The 20,890-nt window shown below is 48.4% G+C and overlaps 1 protein-coding gene across 1 annotated transcript; it reads right to left on the bottom strand.

The window, feature by feature from the left end:
- Positions 1–12,708: 12,708 nt before the first annotated feature.
- On the bottom strand, positions 12,709–16,226 carry PTMS (parathymosin). The gene is made up of 5 exons (XM_048928382.1): positions 15,954–16,226; positions 15,237–15,308; positions 14,444–14,525; positions 14,210–14,274; positions 12,709–13,674 (listed from the first exon to the last, which is right to left on the bottom strand). Exons 1-5 carry the CDS (start codon positions 15,999–16,001, stop codon positions 13,624–13,626), a joined length of 318 nt encoding a protein of 105 aa, XP_048784339.1. The 5' UTR covers positions 16,002–16,226; the 3' UTR covers positions 12,709–13,623.
- Between the last annotated feature and the right edge of the window lie 4,664 nt (positions 16,227–20,890).

Below are 20,890 nucleotides of genomic sequence, written 5' to 3'. Positions count from 1 at the left end.
TGTGAAATGAAGGTTTTGGAGGCACTGTTTTACTCATCGTCAGATTATCTTCAACAAAGACACAGATGACGTTTCTCCCCAACAACCCATTTTAAATGCTGACTTGACTTCCTTGAGTGGCATTTTTGTCATCTCCCAGAACAGAACCTTGCAGCAGAAATGACAATGACCAGAGCGAGGTCAGCACAAGAGCGCCTTCCGAAAACTGCCTGCATGGGTGCCCCACAGCCTGACCAGCAAAAGGACCAATGGAGGGTGTGGGAAGCCCTCAGGAATGAGAGCTGCGACTGCGACAACTCAAAATGTGGGGCACAGAAGGCCGGCTCACTAAGTACTCCTCTGTCTGCCTTAGGCATTAACTGGCTTCAGCCAGGGCTTGCATCAGCCACCTTACACACAACCTTCATACATTGCTCCTCTTGTCTCATTTGGTATATTGCACGGATGCAATCTGCCTGTACCAAGTAAAATAAGAATAGAAAACACTATTCTGCAGTATCATTGACTTAGTCTTGCTGAAGGAATTTTCCATTGCATTTCCAGATTTCTGTGATAGCATGTTTTTCTCTGAGTGATTCCACTTTCACATTTTAGTCCCCATAGCATCAAGTCTGAGGCTAGTCATAATTTTCTGCTTTGTGTTAGCTTTCTGAGGTGATCTGTAGTTTATCTACAGAATTTAATTGACCTAAGATATCATGTTGTGACTCAATCATTGGGCTATTGGCTACATAAGTAGAGTCAGACTGTCTGAGTGTTCATCAAAGGACCTCATCCTGATTATTGTCTGCCCAGAGCTAAAGCAAACACAGTGAGCAGGAAGAAGTCCCTCACTAATAAGAGAGAACCAAAACCCTTGTGCGGAGAAGAACAGGTCAGACAGAGCTCATTACGTGAGCAAAGGCTGTCAGGTAGATTGGTGCTAAACAGCCAGGCAGTCGCATCGACAGGCTGGGATTAAAACTGGGAGACTTCTGGCCCTAAGGTAGAGGTGTGCAAAGCAGCCTACCCTGCCCCAGAAGCCTATAGTGATTTCTACCAAGGTGCCAATCCTGTGCAGTGCTGGGTACCAAATGTGGTACTTTCTCCAGTCGCTAGGATCTTGTATCTGGCCAGCATTAACTGTGAAGTATATAAACCTGTTCTCCTTCTGAAGACCCTCAGATCCCTCCTACAGGAGAGATGGGATGCTGCTGTATCATCTTTGGACATCCACAGCTACCTGTAGAGATGATAATGGGTACAAGTATCTTGGCCGATGTCTAATTAAGGGATATTTTTGATGCTGCAGGATGTGGTATTGCTACACAGAGAGTGATGGGGTCATCTACAAAACTCCCTCCAGCAATCTAGGTTACATTTTGACTCACTTCTCACTGTGAAGTTCGTACCTTACTTTTAATCCAGCAGAAGCGTATTCTATAGCCTCCCAAACATCCCAGGGCTGCAGTGAGTTTTCTTTAGAACAAGAATGTATCCCAGTGCGTGCAACAAAGGGGAAATATGAGGACAAAGCTTTCTGCAGCCACCTTGGGCTGAAAACCCCAGTGTCAACAGCTGAGCTGTGTGATAGAATAGCAGTGATGGTTTGTTGAGTGCCAAGGAAAGAGAAGTTGGTTGAGAAATGCCAGGCACAGATCCTCATTGTTGCTGTTGCTTTCAACTGTCAATACAGCAAGTATCCCCCTCAAAGAAGAACATCCACAGCAGAACATGCCTACTGCTTCTGGGGCTCAAATCCTCTCTCTGTCTCACTCTTGGCAGCAGTGTGAGTCTCTGACACAGAAGAGACAGCTTGAACATCTCTCAGATGCTTTGGGATGAGTACTGCACAGGGCACGGGGGACGTCTGGCTCTAGGATTAGTCACATGTGTCCTGAGGAACTGTGAAAAAGTAGATCTGGCCTTGTGCTTTGCTTCCACAAAGCGTTATGGCAGGAGAACGTGAGCCTGTAGTTTATGGTACAACGGAGCTCTGGAAGCTACAGGCAAATTCCACTTATTCATGAAGAACATGCTTTTTTGTTTGTTTTCTTAGAAGGAAAGTTATGAAACAAAAGAAGATGAGGAACTCAAAGAACGTGTGATATTATGAAAAATAATTTGAAGACGAATACAATCTCTGAAAAGATTCACGTGGATGAGAGCGCATCAATGAGGAGAGCAGTGCCCCAGAACACTGATAAAGAGAATAAAGTCGTTAGTTTGGTGACCTCCAATCATTTTGCTTTGAACAGCGCTAGGGAGAGAGACGGTGCACTTTTAAACTGAAAGATGAAAGGAAAGATGGCATCACTTGTCTCTGTCACACCACACTTATGCTGGATTAACACGATTGTGTGATAGACTGAAATTCAGAGTGTGGTGGCAGCTGAGCTGGTTTTTCCATTTCTTTTCTTTTTGGCATGTGAAGACAATTAACCATCTGCATTGTCTTGTAAGGTTGCTTCTACTACCCCACTAAGAAAAAAAAGGAAAGAAAAGGCAAAATCAAGCAAATCCATTTGTTAGTCACAAAATCCTGAAGGATTCATACAGGATCCGTGGAACTCCACTGGAGTTACCACAGTTTGGTAACTCCAAAGTTAGATCAGGTTGCACAGGGCCTTGCCCAGGAAAAACCTGAACGTTTCCAAGCATAAGGACTCTGCGTCATCTCGGAGAGCCTGTTCCACTGCTGAAACATCCTTACAGGAGAGAAGTTCATTTGTTGACAACTTCCTTTCTCCATGCCCCTGTGAGAAGGCTGAGGCAGTATCTTCTCTCTACCCTCCTGTAGGTGGTAGCAGACAACAATTAACAAAATCGACCTTCTCTTCCCAAGCTAAACAACCAACCCTTGTTATGTCCTCTATCCCACCACAATCTTAGAGCCCTTTGCTGAACTTTCTCCAGAGTGTCAACATCTCACGGGATGCATTTAGCATTTGTGGCTTTCCATATGCCATGAAGATGGGATTCATCACTGCTCACTGTATTCTTGCTAATAAGGCCCAGCACATGGCTAGCCTCCATCTCTGAAAAGACACCCTGCTAGCTCTGGAGGCACCCAGGCCTCATCGTGCAGGAAGATGACTGGCAATCATCATGGCTTGTGCAAGTTTCTGTTGATGTTAGAGCAGATTCTCATTTATCATTGGAGGCATCTGGGACCAGAAACTAAGTATTTGTGTAAATAAGCTTTTAAATTCATAAGAATAGGTGGGATTTCTCATGTCACAAGGAGGTGTGGGAGAAATCTAGGTTCTCAAGATGTAGCTTCAGCAAAGTAAATGCTAGGAATTTGTGCCAGGAGTCAGTCACTGGCATGCAATTAAAGTCATATGAGAAAAAGTTGGATTTAAGCTTGGGGGAGGGGGAGGGCTTGTCTAACATTTTTTCCAGGTCCTAGGAAGTTTTTCTGTGTATATATCAGCTCCTCTCCACAATTTGAGTGGCCCCTGCTGAGCACCATTCACTCATTTTCTGCCTGGTTTTTCTCATAAAGACACAAAAGACCAAAGAACCTTCTGTAAAGAACGTGGGAGAGCATAAGATTAAGCAGCTAATGCTTTTCTGTCATCTGTACACATACAGATCCTGTGCTGATGAAATGAAAGTACTGAAGAATTTAGACTGAACTTCCAGGATGCTACATTATTTGCTCAAGATCCAACTGCTATGTGATGCCCATGATTGTATTATGCAGCCACAACGTGGTAGGAGGGCTTCACAGCTCTGAAGGTGTGACCGTATCTCCTGGCACGGTTAATGAGAAGCAACCACCTCCTTGGACCTTTGGTCAGATTTAGCATTGAAACATAAGATTGTATGTCTGGAACAAAGCATGTGGATCCCATTACCAGAAGAAGATACTGGGAAGAAGAATCCTGGGAAGCAAAGGCTCCAGGGAGGGAGGCACATGATAGGGGATCTCGAAGAGGGAACAGATTGTATTACCTCTCTTTACAGCATGAGTTAGTGGAACGTGTTCATGATTCAGAAGGGATGTGGAAAAAGGATTTAGAAGAGTGATACAAAAATAAAACCTGACTTGAGGACTAGAGATCTTGTTTTCAGATGTACAGGACTTGAGGAGTTTGACCTACATTACGCAGTTCGCAAGAAGTTCCAGTGAGCTCAGGCAAGTTGAGTGCAAACAGAATAAACTTATCTTACATATTGGAAAGATGGTAAAATTCTTGTCAAAGAAGGCCGTGGAGGCCAGGAGTATAAATGAGTTCAAACCGAGACTAAGTAATTTGTGCAGGGTCCATTTCTCACTGGCTTTTAAATATAGTGGCCTTAGTACGACTGCCAGCTCAGGATGCCCTTAGCCCTAGTCTTCAGGAGGTCTCTATATATGCTTTGCTCTCCTTTGGGGTTGCATATTGCCTGTGGGTGTAGCAGAGCACCAGGCTGATCCAATGCATCCATTTTCATGCTCTCACATTTGCAATCTATCTTTCTTATTTTTCCCCATGAAGAGAGCATGTGAAAAACAGGCAGGCTCTCTACTCTGATAGATGAGAGTAAGGACAACCAGTGGTTCAAAATTAAAATCAAAACCTGTCTGGAAATGAGATACATGTTTTTTTACAGCAAGGCTCTGATATAGGGATAACTTTTCTGGTGGTCTCTTCTCCACCTGCAGACTGTTGATGTGGAAAATGGTTGATGGCATCCTCTTGCTCAGCTATAGGATATGGGGCTCTCTGCAGGAATGAGGAAGACAAGAAAGTTGATCAGCATCACAAGAATAAAACACTTATCTATTTGTGTTTCTCCAGACTTCTCCTTTACTGACAGGCCTCACTTGAGATTTTCTCTGACATGTAGGGAGGTTTAAAGACTCAGAACAGAAAGCTATCTAGTCTTGCTCCATCTGGGAACTCCAGCACAGAACTGGGAAACAGCAGAAGAATATGAGTGCTGAGCTGAGGCACATAATCTGGAAGGAGAAGGAAGGGTGAGGAGGTGGTGGTGGTGATGGTATGTGTGTTTGGGGACTTTCCCTCTGGTTTAGAAGGGTGCTGCTTCTTTTTCCCTAACTACAGGTGCTCAGAGGGCTCACTTGTTCCAAACCTGAAGGAGCTTTAAGGGTTTCTCTTTTCGATGTTTTCGTACCCTAATGTGTTGCTTATTATCTTCAAATAAAAGTCACTCTGAAAGACTGGTAATCCCATGAGTTTCATGTGCATTCTGTGCCTGAACTTTAAGTCCAGATCAGCTTGTGTATTAGGGGAGAATATATGGACAAAATGCTCTGGTCATGAGACAAGGTGAAGCTCAGAACTCACAGTAAAGGAACAGCATGCCACAGTAAAAAACAGTGACCCAAGAAATGGAAAAACAAACAAACCCCAAATCCAAGACTAACCCCTCATCTGTGAAGAACAATTGTTTGAGTGGTGTATGAAGACGACCTGTAAAACTTCCCAGGTGCTTGAACAGAAGGCAGGTATGGAATCCCACCATACAGCTGCTCCCGTGAGGAAAGTGATCTAAGAGACTCTTTTCCAAGTTTGCCTTCCTGTCCCAGTGTCATTGTATAAAAAAGTTTTGTTTGTCAGAGGTTGATGGTCAAAGAGGAGACAGAGGAGTTCTGAAAAAATAAATTTATTTGAATAAAAGGGGGGCTCATGGACATAAACTCCTGCCAAACCACTTGAAAACCCTAGCAGGTGCAGCCCCTTCTATTCCCAAACCCCTGGCCACACACCACCTTCCCTCTTTCCCAAGTGGATGAGGTACCTGGGAGTTACAGCCCTCCTGGTTCACCCAACCGACTGCACATCCCATGCCTGACTGTCTCCATGGCAGCCATGGTAAAACTTCTTTTTTTTTTTTTCTTACTAAATTCTTTCTTGTTCTCTCGAACAACTTAGCAACTTTGTCAAACAAAACTATTTACAAGGTCTCCTTCTGAAGTTAAGTAGCATCTTGGTTTTGTAAAGACACATGTCCCAGTCCTACCTCCACTGCCCTGCTTTACCTACTCACTCCAGCATGCATTTAGTGATAATATGCCCCTTTATGGGGCAGACAGTCAAACCAACATAGACATTAAGTCTAAAAGTAGAAGAAAGAAACACACAGATGCAGACTAGAAGACTGCAAGTGACTTCAATATGTACCTGCATTTCAAGTGGAGGGACTTTCAGACTTGCATGGGTGGATCCAGTCATGGCCAGGAAAGATGAGATGTGAGTCCTGAGATTAGCAGAGCCTTCCCACAAGCTCCTGAACTTGTGCAAGCAGCTCTCAGGAGCTATTCTGTTTGGTCTTGCCTTCCAAGCAACCTTCCTCTGACAGCATATAAGAAAAACAGATGAGGGAAGAGCACAGACACCCTGTGTCTGATGCACCTGGCAGCATGATACACCCCTCAAGGCCTGTTTTGGAGAAAGGAAGCACTGGACATAACGTCACTTTTCTGACCCAGACAAAAAGCTCAGAAAGATCTAGACTGGGCCAGCAGAGAGCTTTTTGGAATAGCTGTTAGGAAAGTAATGCAGCATCTCATATAATAGGAGCGGACTGAAGTGAGGATGAACCTCCTTCCAAGTCCCCTAGACCTGCCTTGGATGCTCTAGGCAAAGAACTGTTTCTCCTGGAAGGCAGACAGCAATCTCTGTGCATTCAAATTGCTGGCCCAGATAAACCTGCTGCCAGCAGACAACAACCACACGGGAACTTCTCATCTGCTCAGGTGCGATGAGAGTCCTTCCTGGCTCCTCCAAGAAGGAGCAGCTCACAGCACGCTCTGTGCTGAACGTTCTCGGCGTGAAGTAACTCCGGGTGACCGTTCGTCGTCTTTCGGTCAAGAATTTACCGACTTGTGCGATGCGGTGCCACCAGGGGGCGCTTCAGGCAGGAAAGATGAAGACCTGCGCTTGCAGGACTCCGGTCCCTTTCTCTCTCATGAATCCGTTCGAGAGGCTTAGGGAAAGCAATAGAAGGTGCACTCTCCAAACTGAAACAGAAATCAGTTCAAACTACGTCTGGTTGTGTTGCCTGTTATCTTGGAATGGTGCTCTGTTTGGAGTACAAGCATAGATCTTGAGAGAAGAGCCTTTGTGCCCAGAAGAGCCTGGATAACACGGGAGGATTGAGCCCTGCTGGGCGTCCCCATGGAGGCTTCAGTGATGACAGTACTGTGATGACAGCACATACAGTACTGAGATATTCTGCTGCACAGCACTATATTCCTGTTCCAAGATAGCGTTCTTTCTTGTTTGCTGTCTGGGATCCCATAGCTATCTGCAGGCTTTGCAGTCTTAGGAGTAAAAGCCAATGCAGCATTGGGCAATTTTGTCTCACCTGTGGGAATCCTGCCACAAATGGGAGATGTTAGGTCAGAATAGCATCTGGAAACCCTTTAAAACACAGAGAAACTGAGGTGGAATGGGATTCTCTGACAACAAGAAGTTGCAGTCAACATGGCACACTGTTAGCAGTGCCATAGAGGAATGCTCATTCCTGCAGCAATGAAAGATGAGCCACTGAAGACTCTGAAGTATTCTGCATTTTCTTTAACTATGAGCAAAATTTAGGGATCATTTTAATACTGAGGTTGGCTTTCCGAAATTTCTCTACTGGGTATTCTGTGAAATTAACCTTGTGGAGAAGTGTCTAATTCCCAGCTCAAATCTGGGCCCATACTTTCCATACTGGTATCTCAGGAGTTCAGGAGGTTTTGTTGGAGCTACATCTTACAGCCTTGGATAGTTTCAAGACTTTGGATTTGACATAGGAAAAAGAATCTAAGAAACTGTCTTTCACATAGGAAAACAGCAAATGGATGGTTTTGGATTTGTTTTCTGCTATGCTTATAGGTGAGCCTAACTGAGCAGTGCCTGAGTTCATGCTTTGGAGCACTGTCCAACAGACATTCTTTTATGAAATCATCTGAACATGCAACAGAAGATAGATGTGGGAGGATGCTTCAGGTAAGGGATTTCAAAGATTTTAAAAACACATTGTGCATCCTAATTTTGTTTAGTTTCAAAGTTTGATCAGTATCTTTGCATTTGTACTGAGGCGGTGGCTGAGCTTCCAGGGAAACAAACAAAAACAATAAAAAAATGAAAAGTAAAAAATAAAAAATGATTTTAAAAAAAGATTTGACATTTTCAGTACATAAAATGAATTGCTGGAATACCTGGAAAAGTCTAAAACATGATTCTACCTGACTTGACGAAGAAGCAAAGGGAGGCACAATCACAGAACTCAGGAAATTGACTACTTATGCTACCTTGTAGCCTTTACTGGTTTTAGGAGCTTGAATACATGAAGCCCCAGTAACATTCCAGACTTAGCAACAGAATTCTTCATTGCAAGATGTGGCCAAACACCCTGCTGACATGAGGATGCCACTTCATGGGTGAAGCAACTAAATAGAGAAGAAAGCGTGTGGAACACCATTAGGGCACTGGAAATACTGAACTGGACTTTCTGAGAGAAATTGTTTAAGGTACACGGCAGAGAATGGGAACCATAAATGTCATTATTAAAAACTCTAGAGGTCTGTAGAACATGCAGGTCTTACAGCCACCTAGTGACAGATAACATCAGCTTGGTGCCACCAACAGCTCATATATGAGTTACACGCTCATCTTTCCTTTCTAAAGGGTGATTTCTAGAAAGGCTCCTGGCCACCTGCCTGCCCCAGTACACCTCCCAAGAGGGAGCTTTGTCTTCTCTGACCTGACAGTTCTCTGAGGCTCAGCTAAGGAACAACTAACTGCTCTCCACAGAGACTTCCAGCTGGGATGTAGAGCCTTTTCTTCAGAGCAGCCTGAGATAGGAAAGCATCCTCTTCTGTGTCTGATGGGAAATGTCTTTCATAAGAGCAAAGCTATATTTGATGACACCAGGCTTGGTCCATAAGTCATCCTGTGTAGCTAGGACCTTTGCTTACTAACACTCTGGGTCTTCCCTCAGCCTTGTGCCTGTCCATGTTTTGCTACAACAGTAAGAGCTCACCAGGAAGTAAGCCCCAAACCTGTCCAGTGATAGGCAACGCTCCAGTGCTGCCCTTCTGCGACATGTCCCCAGTCTGAGCCCACACATGTAAGCACAGAATTCCTCCCTGAGAAAATGCATGGGCTGAATCAGCCACAAATGTATCTTTGACTCCACTCTTGAAATAAAGGAGAAGTGGGAGGGAAAAGTACACGGGCTTCTTACGGATCTGGAAAGGCAAGTTGCATTGGTTTCCCATCTGGCATATAGGAATTGACTAAGAAATGTGACTACTAATCAGGGGGCCTAAAAAGGCCCCTTACCCCCAGAGAAGCGCTGGGAAGAAAAGTAATGTATCTGCAATTATTATTATTATTTTTAAAGCTGATACAAAAGAGTGGCTACGGACTTTCCTAAAGCACTAAAGGTTTTTCCCCCCTGACCAGCAGTGTTCAGAGGGCCCACTTGTTCCGGGTCTGAAGGAGGGCTCATGATTCTGTTTGCACGATGCTTTTGATTACAGCAATCTTGTTTAATTTACTGGCTTGAAACTGATGTGAAAGACCAAAGAGACTGGGTGGGGAGCATCATTTGCCTGAGGTGGAAATGGGGAGAGGACAGATATAATATGCAAAGAATATTTGTTTCTGTGCTCAGCAGTTCAGTTCAAACTTCCACGACGGGCCTCTTTTTCTTCACGCACTCACAGAAAGATGCTGGTGGGAAGGGACCTTTGAGGTCTCTAGTCCAATCTCCTTGTTCACAGCAGAGTTGATGCCAAAGGTAGATCAGATTCTTTTACATGTACCAACAGCACTGACAAACTTAATTCCAACACTGGGACCGGCTCCCTCCTCTCATGCTTCTCATCCACAGCTCACCAGCACATCCAGAGCTGTCTTCTTCATGAGTCCATGCCTACGTGGCCCCTGAGGAGGAGCAGGCACCCAGCTCCATCTGCTCACAGCTTCCTGCTGTTCAGCTTCCCCCTTATCCTGTGCTGCCTGGATGAGGAAGGCCTGGTGTGGCCACAGAACTTCTGGAATGTTCCCAGCAGCCAACGCTGGCTGGGCTTAGCTGTCCCATGCAGCCTCCAGCATTGCCAGTCACCCCCTGCCAATGGTCATGCTGAGGCTGTTGAGACTCAGTCCCACACCTTCAGGCTGTGAGCTGGTGGACCCATTGTCCAACCATTCCATTCGTTCAGCTTCTTCAAACTGAAGAACATAGTTGAAAAGTAATAATTACCTCTAGAGCTATGGAGGCATCTTACCCAAACCACCACACTGTGCTGTGTACACAGCCAGTCCATGCCCAGAAACCACTGGGGCTTGTTTCCTTTAGCAAGACACAACCTTCTGTGTATTACCTACAGGTGGCAGGGCCACCAAACATCGCAGCAAGAAAGGAGCCATTGACACCAACCATCTAGAGACCTCTAACAACACTGTGATCAGGGCTAGAAAACTGCTTACAAAATTGCTTCCTGACAGCAAAACCTCTTTCATGTCAAACCAGCAAGGACTTCACTGCAGGCATATTAAAAAACGAAGGTCTGGTCTGCAATTGCACTTGCCCTGACCAAAAGACAAGTCCACCCGGTGCACGTTCCTGCACAGACAGCCTCTTGCAGTCTAATCCCAGTTGTGCTGACTTCTAGTGTGACCTTTGGACAGCTTTGAGGGAGTTCTGCCCCCAGCCGATGAAGCTGACAGATGGTGACAGGAATTAACTGAAATGAGCAGAGGATTAGCGCGGAGCTGAGAAAGGTGGCTCAGGCTTCTGGATGTTATCACTGCTTCTGAGGGACCCCACCAACGATTTTACTGCAGAAGAAGAATTAGGCTCAATGGTGAAGGACTTCTGCAGGTCTGGATGCAAAGTGCAGGGCGTAAGTCCATACCCAAAACTTCTTCTGGAACTCTGAAACTTGCTGGGATTGTCCAGTCTGCTCCAAAGAAAGGAACTGAACTGTGCAATACCCAATCGTTATCTGTATCCCTCAACTCAAGTCAACAATGACATCCTGCAGAGCACCGATATGAATGAATGTGGAAGCAGATGTTCTTCTATTTCCTTACCTTCAGCTGTATCTTCTGTCCACAGGTAGTGACAAAGGTGTCCAGTAAAACTAAACAAGATGGAAGAACTGTCAGAAGCTGTGGAATTGAGGACTCCATAGAAACATGGAAACCAGCTGTCAGCCCCTCTTCACTTCTCTCTGTCCTGCAGCATTTCCCTTGGAGGAAATGGGGAATGGCTGCATATGCCTAAAAGGCAGGTGCTGCCGCACTTACTTAAGGGTGATCAGATGGATAGATACAGAGGTGCTGATGTTGTACTCATGTGGAAAGCAGAGACCTCTCCCATCTCATCTGCACAAGCACTCCTCACTACTCAAACTATGGCATCACTGCTGGGAAGATGCATGGAAATTGGAATGGGCTTTTGTAGAGGTTGGATTAACCTCTAATGATCCATATTTGGTACCAAACAGTAAAAGTTGTCTGGTCAGCAAAATCTGGGGCAAATCCTGAGGACTTGCTCCAACGTGAAAGTATTTTGAAACGAGCAGGGACTGGAATCTATCAATTTTTGAAATGGAGCAATAGTAGGAATATAGAATTGCACAAGCGTGGTTAAACGATACGTGCGGGTTGAATCAGCACATTCATCATAGCGCCCAGGGGGAGCGGGAGCAGGGAGAGGCATTGCAAGTCAGCCTGATGCAAGAGCTACCTGCTTTTGAAATGCTGCTCAGCGGGGAGATGGCCAAAATGGAGGTGGCTGCAGTTGCTGAGAGCTCCACGACACAGGGCAGAGCTGCACGAACACGGCCTGTGTTGGTGTGACAGCTTTGCTGCAAAGCACCCAAACGCAGAGCCTGGTGTATGGCTTCAGCTGGAGATGGGGCTGTCGCAGAGACCTGCATAGATGGGGAGAGGGCTGGCAGCAGCTGTACCATTTGCACCATATACTTGTCACTCTGCATGCCAGGCCAGGTCCTGCAGCCAAACAGGGACATTTGGAGAAAATGACAATGGATGGCTTGCATCTCCAGAGACCTGTGACTGTTTGTACTGTCAGTATCTCATCTGTTGCTGTCATTGGGCATGCACAAAGCTGCTGATGCTCAGACAAAAGTTGGTATTATTTACAGCTCCCAGGCTTGGTCACTCATTGTGTGACTGCCAAAATACAAGTTTAAAAAGGAAGAAACAGTAACAGCAACTTTAAAGGTCTCCAAAGATAAAAGGCAATTATTTGACAGATCTCTCCCAGGCAGCTGGTGGGACAAAGAACTGAAGCTCTTGCACTCTAAACACTTCCCTTTCATTCTGTGACTGATACTGCACAGGTCACACTTGATGCCAGCTGGGGTAGGGATGCTGCAGAGCAGCACTTGCCTGCACACAGCAGGCACAGCTTAGGCTCCATTTCTAAGCCACCATCATCTGGTGCAGAGGCTCGGTTTGTTTCTAGAGCCTTGCGACAGCCCCAGAGCTTTACCTTAACAGTTTATTGCACATCCTCACTGCAAGTGCCTGGCAGATGGAGCTGTGTGAGAGAGGGAGCAGAACCCTTGCGTGCTGATTTGCAGCATGCAGGTGCCATTTAAATAACTATCACAGGTTTTTTAACTGACTGACTTCTCTCCACCAGCTGCTATCCAAGCCATCCTGCTTTTTCCACAGACTGACTTCTACTGATCAGAGCATAACCTAAGACATAGACACAACCATCCACACAAGTTGTCTGAAATATTTTTAAACGCTTTTATTTACAGTGCTAGTTGAAAACAATATATATATTTATATCTATAATCCTCGTGATGTCTGTGCCATAGAAAATGCTGTGGCTATATTGCCTTTAATTTACAAAAAATGGTCACAAGAGAATCTCAACAGAAAAATGGAAATCAAAGTTTGGTCCCCAATTTATCTATCTCTTGATTTGTTTTAAAAAAGCCTCCAAATTAAAAAAATATGCAGTTCAGATGAAATTCATATATAAAAACAACCCTTTTCTTCTGAAAAATTCACGAGGGTCAGCTTGCTGTCATGTAAACTTGAAATAAAAAAAAAATAAGCTTAAGATAAATCCCATCTCTGCATATGGTTTAACAGAACCATTATTTGCTCGTAATATTCTTTTTACTTGTCTCTCAGGGTTCAGTGGGAAAGCAAATGAGAGGAGGCCTAGGACTGGAAAATGCACCATGAGATCTGTGCCCGCAGCCTCCTGGACTCAGGGAGAACATCTGACAGCAGGTCCTGGGAGCAGAAGCTGTCAAGAATCTCAGTCACACTAGTGGAGAGGGAGGGCAAGTGAAAAGGAATGAGAGGTGCTTGCCATGTGAACAGCCAGTCGTGTAGGCTGGCAAGGTTACGCGTTGGGCCATGATGGAAAATGATGAGATTCTTGAGGGAAGAGGCTCATTTGTATGTGGGGCACAGCTGGAAAGATGTGGGGAGGTGGAATAATTTCAGGTAGGGAACATCATAGATGGGCTGGATCTCTGGGTGGGAAGGAGACTGCTGTATTCCCTGTTTGAGAGCTTTTTTTAACCTTTCCTCATCTGAGATTGTGTGAAGCCAGAGGCTAATGAACAGTGCAAGCACAGGCTGGAATGGAGGAGGAGAGATGGACGGAACAGAGGAAATGGGAGGGGAGGACTCAAGCGGAGGACCCATTTTCTGTCTTCTGCCTCTTTGGATCCACTTCATCCTGAGTATAACAAAGAGGGAAAAAAAAAAAAGTTACCAGCAGTTACTGCACCAGGACATAATTTATCCAAAAAATTCTTACTGCTGCTCGTTCCTTCACACAAAAATCCTATTTGGCCACCCGAAATCCATTCCTCTTTGAAGTATTGAGTGTCTGATGACTGTTTCATTGATAACAGTTAAGACATGGACAGCTTCTTTTGCAGGAGCACCTGCACTGCTGCTTTCAGGAGGCATAGCAAGCACAGGCTTACACCACTTCACACAGACCCTGAGACCTGGCCTGCAGCCCAGAAATCACAGGTCTTAGCGGGGTCATCACCCAGCAGCTCAATCGGCCCTGGATCCCACCAAGAACCCATAACGATTTATTGTCCCTTTTCCACATCAGATTTGTTTACCCATCTGCTGCTGAAACAGCAACGAGATGCAAAGATGAACTGAGATGCTCAGCAAAAGCATCCTCATGGACTTCATCAGCACACAACATGGCCAGCTCGTTCCTTCTCACTGCCTTTACCCACACAATCACTTACCTCCTCCTCCTCTGCAGATCGTTTTTCTGCATGTCCGTCCTGCTCTTGCCCATTTTCGTCTCCTTCTAAGCACAATCAAGAGCAGAAATTATGAATTAATTAAAGTAGCATTTAAGGAAATGTAATCTCACAGTTAAAGAGCTCAGAAGAGGAATTTTCCCCCTTGTCCTTTTATTTCCCCAAAATTTCTCCTCCCTGCAAACCCCCCATTTTTCCTATGCTAATCATACCCACCGTCATCTTCATCACCACCTTCTTCTTCATCCACATCCTCTGGATTCTCTTCCTCATCCTCTTCAGCTCCATTTTCCTCATCCTAAGCAAAACAAATTTGTCAGAACAGAAACTACTGTCACGATGACGTTCCCATGTGCTCTTTGCTGCAAGAGTGAGAACATCCCTGCCACACCAGCCTCCAGCTAAAAGCACACACCAAACAAGTGACCTCTGCACTGTTAGTCAGACCCTGTCCCTCCCACATCAGCTGTCCCACACTGCCAAAGCCCTCCACCCCTCATGCCTCCTTGACAAAACCAATTCCCCCATTCCCTTCTCACACTGTGAACCTGTGACATGCGTTGAGCTCATATCATAACACACGTAGGAACATCCTTCTGGTTACAAGCTAATGACAGCTGGTGCTAGCTGTACATCTAATCCAGATGCTCTTGACCTCTGTCAATCTGTGCATCTCCTTGCTGCTCCCTCACGCACCTGGGGATACCTGAGGAGATGCAGTGCCGCATCCTCTTACTGCCACCTCCTGACTCCCACCTGCCCTGTCTCCGTTCTCCCCTTTGATTCTCTTGCTCATCGGCAGTGCTCACTACACCAAGTTTTTCAAGACTAATTCTCCAGTTACCCTAAGTCTCGTCCATTTGCCCCCCTCCCTCCGCAGCCTGTCTGCTCTGTTCTCTTCCTCCATCTCCCTTCACTCTCACTTCCTGCAGCGACTCTTGCCGACGACCCTTCCCAAAGCCCTCCCATCTCTCTAACCGCGCCTCGAAGAGATCACTCCACGCCTCACCTCTACCACCTCCTTCTTCTTTTCTTTGTGGACTGCTTTCTCCTCCAGTTTCTCCTTCTTCTCCTTCATTTCCTATAGGCGACATGGGGAAAAACATGGCAGCGCTCAGCGGCCAGAAACGAAGCCGATCGGACGCGCGGTCCCAGACAAAGAGAGCTCGGGGCAGAAGATGCAGAACGGAGGCGCGGACAGCACACGGCGGGCAGCCCGGCTCTCCCAAGCACGCAGGGCAGCCCGGCTGGCGGCACGCCTCGGGGCCGGCCGCGCGGCGCCGGGCAGGGCGGCCCCGGGCCAGGGGACGGCCCTCTCGCGCCGAGGCGCCCGCCCCCGGCCTCCTCCCGCCGGAGCGGGGCGGCAGGTTGTCGGCGCGCCTCCGGCCGTCTGCCGCCACCTTTGCGCTCCGTTTTGGTCGGCTTTCCGCTTTTCTGTCGCCCGCTAAAGCCGCGCGGAGCCCCTCGCGCGCTCCCAGATCCGCGGGACGGAGCGCCGCCGCCGGGCGTTCCGCGTCCCGCTCGGCCCCGCGCCGCTCCGCCCCACCCCCAACCTCGCCGAGCGGGATCCCGCGCGCGGGCCCTCGCGCCCCCCGCCCCCGCTCCCCATTGGCGGAGGGCCGCGCGCGCCCCCCCCCGTCGGCCGGGCGGTCGGGGCCGCTGGGAGGGGGCGGCCGAGAGGGCGCGCGCCGCGGGCGGGAGCGAGCCGTGGGGGGGGGGGTCTCACCTTGGCGCTCAGCTCCGCCGGCGCCTCCTCGACGCGTTTCTCCGACATCCCGTCAGGGGCAGCGCGGGGCCGCTCGCGAACGTCGGGGAGCCCCGAGGAGAGAGGACGCTGGGAGGGGGGAGGGTGGCACGCGGCGGGAGCTCCGAGTCCCAGCGGTCCAGCAGCACGGCTCCCGCCCCGGGGCCAAAGTGCCTAGGTCTGCCGCGATGGGGGATACGGCGGTGGAGGGGATTTATACCGCGCCGGGTGACGAGGGAAGGAGGGACCTGGCGAAGGGAGGGGAGAAGGCGGAGGAGGAGGGAGGGAGGCAGGGACGGAGGGAGGCGGAGGACGGCCGTCGGCAGAGCGGGCCTTGAGAACAATGTACGCTCGGCACGGACCGCGGGCCGTCCGCCTGCCGTCACACGCCGGCCCCGCGCGGAGTTCCGCCGCCGCTCGGTCGGGTGACGGCGCGGCGGTGCCCTCGGCCGGCCCGCCCCGCGCCCGAAGAGGGCCTCGAGGTGCGAAGGAGGAGCCGCCCCGGCATCGCGCCGCCCGCACGCCTCGCCCGGACAACGGGCGGGCCGAGGCGCGCCACTGTTCCCGCCTAGGGAATCACCCGGGAACGAGTGGCCGGGGCGGGCTCGGCGAGAGATGCTGCTGGGACGCACGGCGGGGCGGGCGAGCAGCCTGGCGACGGGCTGGCTCGTGCCGCTCCCGCCTGGAATTTTCCACTCGGCTGCCGCCCTCCCCCTGCAACCACTGCCAAGCGGGGCTCCTCCCCGCGGCCGCGTCCTGCCGGGCCGGGGACCCGCGGTGGGGGCGGGGCGGGCAGGAGGATGTTTTTCCCGCGCTCTGCGGCGGAGGCAGGGGGCGGGGCGGGGCGGGGCGGCTCGCTGGGTTGAAGCGGGTGGGGGAGGGGTAGCTAGCGCGTCCCGCTTCCCCATATAAGGAGGAACTGAGGGTGGGCGTCCGATTGGGCCATTCAAATGAGCAGTTTGCCTGGCAACAGCCTTCCTATTGGTCGTTGGGGGCAGGCTCCGCGTGGGGGAGGGGGCGCGGGGAGCGTTGCTGCAAGGACCAGGGGAGGGCACGTGGGGATGCGGGCGCGGCGCGAGGACGGAGCGCGGGGCGGGCAGTGGCGGTGTCGCCGCCGCCGCTGTGCTCGTCTCTCAGCCCTTCCCGCCATTCCTTACGACTGCCTTCTCACCTCCGGCAGGGAGGGACGACGGGTGACGTTCGGGGGCGCTACGGGCCCCCTGCGAGTCGTCGGCGCCTAAACCCGAGCTCCGCGCTGCGGGAGGCTCATCCGCGCCCGTACGGCAGCGACCGCAGCGGCGTACGAATCCGCGTGTTCTCTGCGGCTGCTCCCCGGGCAGCCCGGCCCTCCCGCTGCCCGCCGCTCTGAGCCCGCCGGCCGGGCGCTGCCGCGGGGCTGACGACAGTGCCGCCGTCTGCGTTGCTCAGTTGTTGAGGGCGGCGGGAGGCGTGCAGCGGCGCCACCTGGTGGCACGCTTGGGCGATGCCGTGCCGGGAGAGGCGCCTCTCGTACTCAGTTTGAGTATTTGATAGAAAGGGAGGTTGGTGCGTAGGGAGAGTGGTAAGTATACATCTCCTAAAGTAGGAAGGGTGAAAGACCACGCGGGTGAGACAGAGGTGGGGGATCCCTACCTTGTCATCTGTTGTCTCCTTCACAGCTAGAGCAGTTCCCCTCAGATAACGTGACTAAGCTGTGTTCGTCTTGGCTGCATACAGTAAGTGCTGCCTGCCCCAGGGAAGCTGTGCTTAACACAGACATGCAGATCCAGTCTAATGCAGGAGAGCACATCATGAAAATGCATGCATTCAGTGTTTTTCCTCCTGCTTCATAAGCCCCTCTAGCCATCTTTTCAGGTCTACATGCTGTCAGAATTTGAGTCCTGGCATTTGGTTCCACTTTCATCCTTCTTTTCTGCAAGAAATGGTAAATCTTCATTTCTGGAGCTGCATTCAAAAATAGGAGGAAAAAAAAATGAAGTTGATGGCTGGATGTTGTCATATTCTGCTTCTCCTTGTCAGAGATGCATGACTCACAGCTCTGCTGTTCTTTGCACCAATCCAGGATTTTTGTCCTTATCTTTACATCCTCAACTCCTGCACCATCACGCATCCTGTACCAGAGACACATCCATGCTAATGCACAAGCAGACCTCAACACAACATCCCAGAGAAGAAAAAATGAAGATTGTATTTGGTGATGATACTGTGCCCAAACAGTTACACTGACGCAGGCAATGTGCCCTCAGATGCAAATACACAGACAGCATTTTATGTGAGGGAAGTATGTTTCCAGCCACCTGTGCAAGAAGCATTTGGTTAGGTCTGTGACCTCTTCCTTCCCCCTGTGTATTCTCCAGTAGTCAGTGTGCAGTCTTGCTTCTTCCTATTCTTCCTCCCCACCATATTCTCTTTGCAGTTTTTACTCAGATCTGTTGATTCAGAACTTCTGCTATGTATCTGTATTCTTTGTCAGTGCTGTTCCCACGGCCATTGCTCCCACGTTGTCTCTGTTTTCCTTTCTTGTATGTACAAAATTCAGCTCATGTCCCCTTCGTTCTTCATGTCCCATTTTTCCCTGCATGCCTGTAGTTTTTTTTCCCCTCATATCCTATGTGAAACTCCTCTTCATGCCCAGGGACATGCCTGCTTCTGTATCCCATCTGCTCCTCTGATCCTGATAGTGGGATTTCATTGGCTTCTAGAGTGCCCTGTGGGCATCCTTTCACTGACACCAGTGTTTCTCAGGCCTTCTCTTCCTCCATCACATTGGTACCTCTCTGCATTTTGTCTGCTGGGTCAATTTACAGCTTTTCTCTGCTCTTCTCTCCCCCATCTGAAGTCATCCCTTTTGTAGTATATGCAACTATACTCATCATGCAATGTGAAGATGTAAGTCACTTTTCAGTATGCTCAGCAGTCTTTGCTTGAAGTTGCTTTGCAAACTCAGCAGAATATATTCCATCTTTTTTGGAGTCTTCAGCCTTTAGACAGGATGATGGAGGTACAGAAGTTGCGTGATATGTCACTGGGAACATCAGCAATATGCATGTCTGCAGCCTGGGTATGTAATTTTCTCTGTAAGTTACCATTTTAGTGTAGCATGCTGTTTGTACTTTGTGTTTTCGTGGGTGTGTACATCTGCAGTACTTACACTTTTGTGTACAGTGATGGTGTTTTCTATCTTTTCGTGCATTTTCTTTTGTGAAAGTATGGTATATTTCTACTGATGTTAAATGTTAAGTTTGCCAGTACACATCTTCATAGTGAGCATGTGGCTGTGTATTTGCATGGTATGTATTTTTATGTTTCTAGCACATGCATTTATTAATTTTGTTTTAATACCTTCCTAGTCTTGTCATAGTACCATTGTAGCCAGGGGGAGGAGTTACTAGTTTATGGTGAAGGCAAAAGTAACTCTGAGCAAAACCAAAACATCATATTTGGGTATGAGAGTATTCTAAGAATGTTATTCTGACAACTAACTCTAAAGTCGTTCCAAAACTCTTCCAAGCTACTTGCTGAAGAGCAAAAGAGCAGAAGGCCTTGTGTTTGCCTCAGCTTTTCTTAGATGTTCAGAAATTCAGGCATAGAGTATCTATCCTTTCTTTTAAGGTGAAACCAGCCAAATCTGGGAGGGGGGGAGGGGGGGTGCACGTTTATGCATTTAATCCACATTGCTCATTTTCCTATCCTGTGTCCATTAAAAGTCATACAGATTATTGATTTTGTTTGTCCTCCATGGTTCCATAATCAGAAGTCAAGAGGAAATTTCTAAAACTTCAACCACTGGCCAAACTTTGCATTTGGAAATATGTCTTTGCAAGAAGCAATGCAAATGAGCACTGTTGTGGGCTGGGGAGCAGTGCAGATAGCATAATGAGAGGAAGCAAGGGGAGTAAGAGTGATTAGGGATGAGAGCCAGCCTGTGAGAGGATCAGAAAGGGGAGGAAGGCTTTGAATCACGATTTTTGTGAACTTGTCTTCACTAATATAGCACAGATGGAGGTTGTGCTTCTCACTCATAGTGTGACAGACTCATTCTTGAGCAAAATATTCTGAAAGTAATCACTGCTAAGCAACGCATACCCCAGTCACTGCAAGCTGGCTCTAGCATTCCAGATATTGTCACTCCTGAGGATCAGATGAGAGCTGTCCTCTTAGGGTGCCCTTCATGTGAGGTCAGAACTAGTTGCTGGCTGAGGATTACGTAAGAGGCACGGATGAAAGGAACCGAAGCAGAAGTGGCTGTGGGTAGTTCTGACTTCTGACAATGAGAATTTCTTTGTCACATGGACATTCCCTGGAATATTTGGATGTGTTTCTGCCTTCTTGGAAGAAGCTGTTTCTGTCCTCTTGGCCACAATGATTGGTCCCTGGAAAGAAGCAGGTAAAAGGTCCGATATTCAGCGTACCATTTATTTACCCACACCACGTGATATTCAGTTTGCTTTTAAAATGCATACACTGTGGTCGCCCCTTTGGCTGACTGCACAGCTAACAGTGATGGGGATGTTAGGGGGGAGGAATTCTGCTTGGCAGCAAGTCAGCAGCAGGCAGCAGAAGATGGAGTTCAGGGCAGTGGCATCAGTCCTTGATTCCATTTCGCCCTTTACTCACCACCTCCTTTTTCCCCATTCTCCTGTCTGGACAGCTTAAAAAAGGAAAGGAAATGAGGCAATGTGAGTAATGGTTTTGATTCATGACAGAAAACTGGAACAGCTTAAACAGAGAATGTGGCAGAACAAAAACGTGAGCCTTGCTGTGCATCCACACCGCCATGCTTAGGTATTGTGTGTCAGCAAATGGCCATCCACCTGGTGCACACTGGATGTAAAGTGGAGTACAGAAACCTCACGTACAAATGGTGTGCAAAAGTGAGATTCTGCATTTCTGACAACGGGGAACTTTTGTACCTTCCA

Source organism: Lagopus muta, chromosome 1 (assembly GCF_023343835.1).
Source record: "Lagopus muta isolate bLagMut1 chromosome 1, bLagMut1 primary, whole genome shotgun sequence".
In the NCBI taxonomy this organism is placed as follows: domain Eukaryota; kingdom Metazoa; phylum Chordata; class Aves; order Galliformes; family Phasianidae; genus Lagopus; species Lagopus muta.
This window is presented reverse-complemented; position numbering and strand designations above follow the sequence as displayed.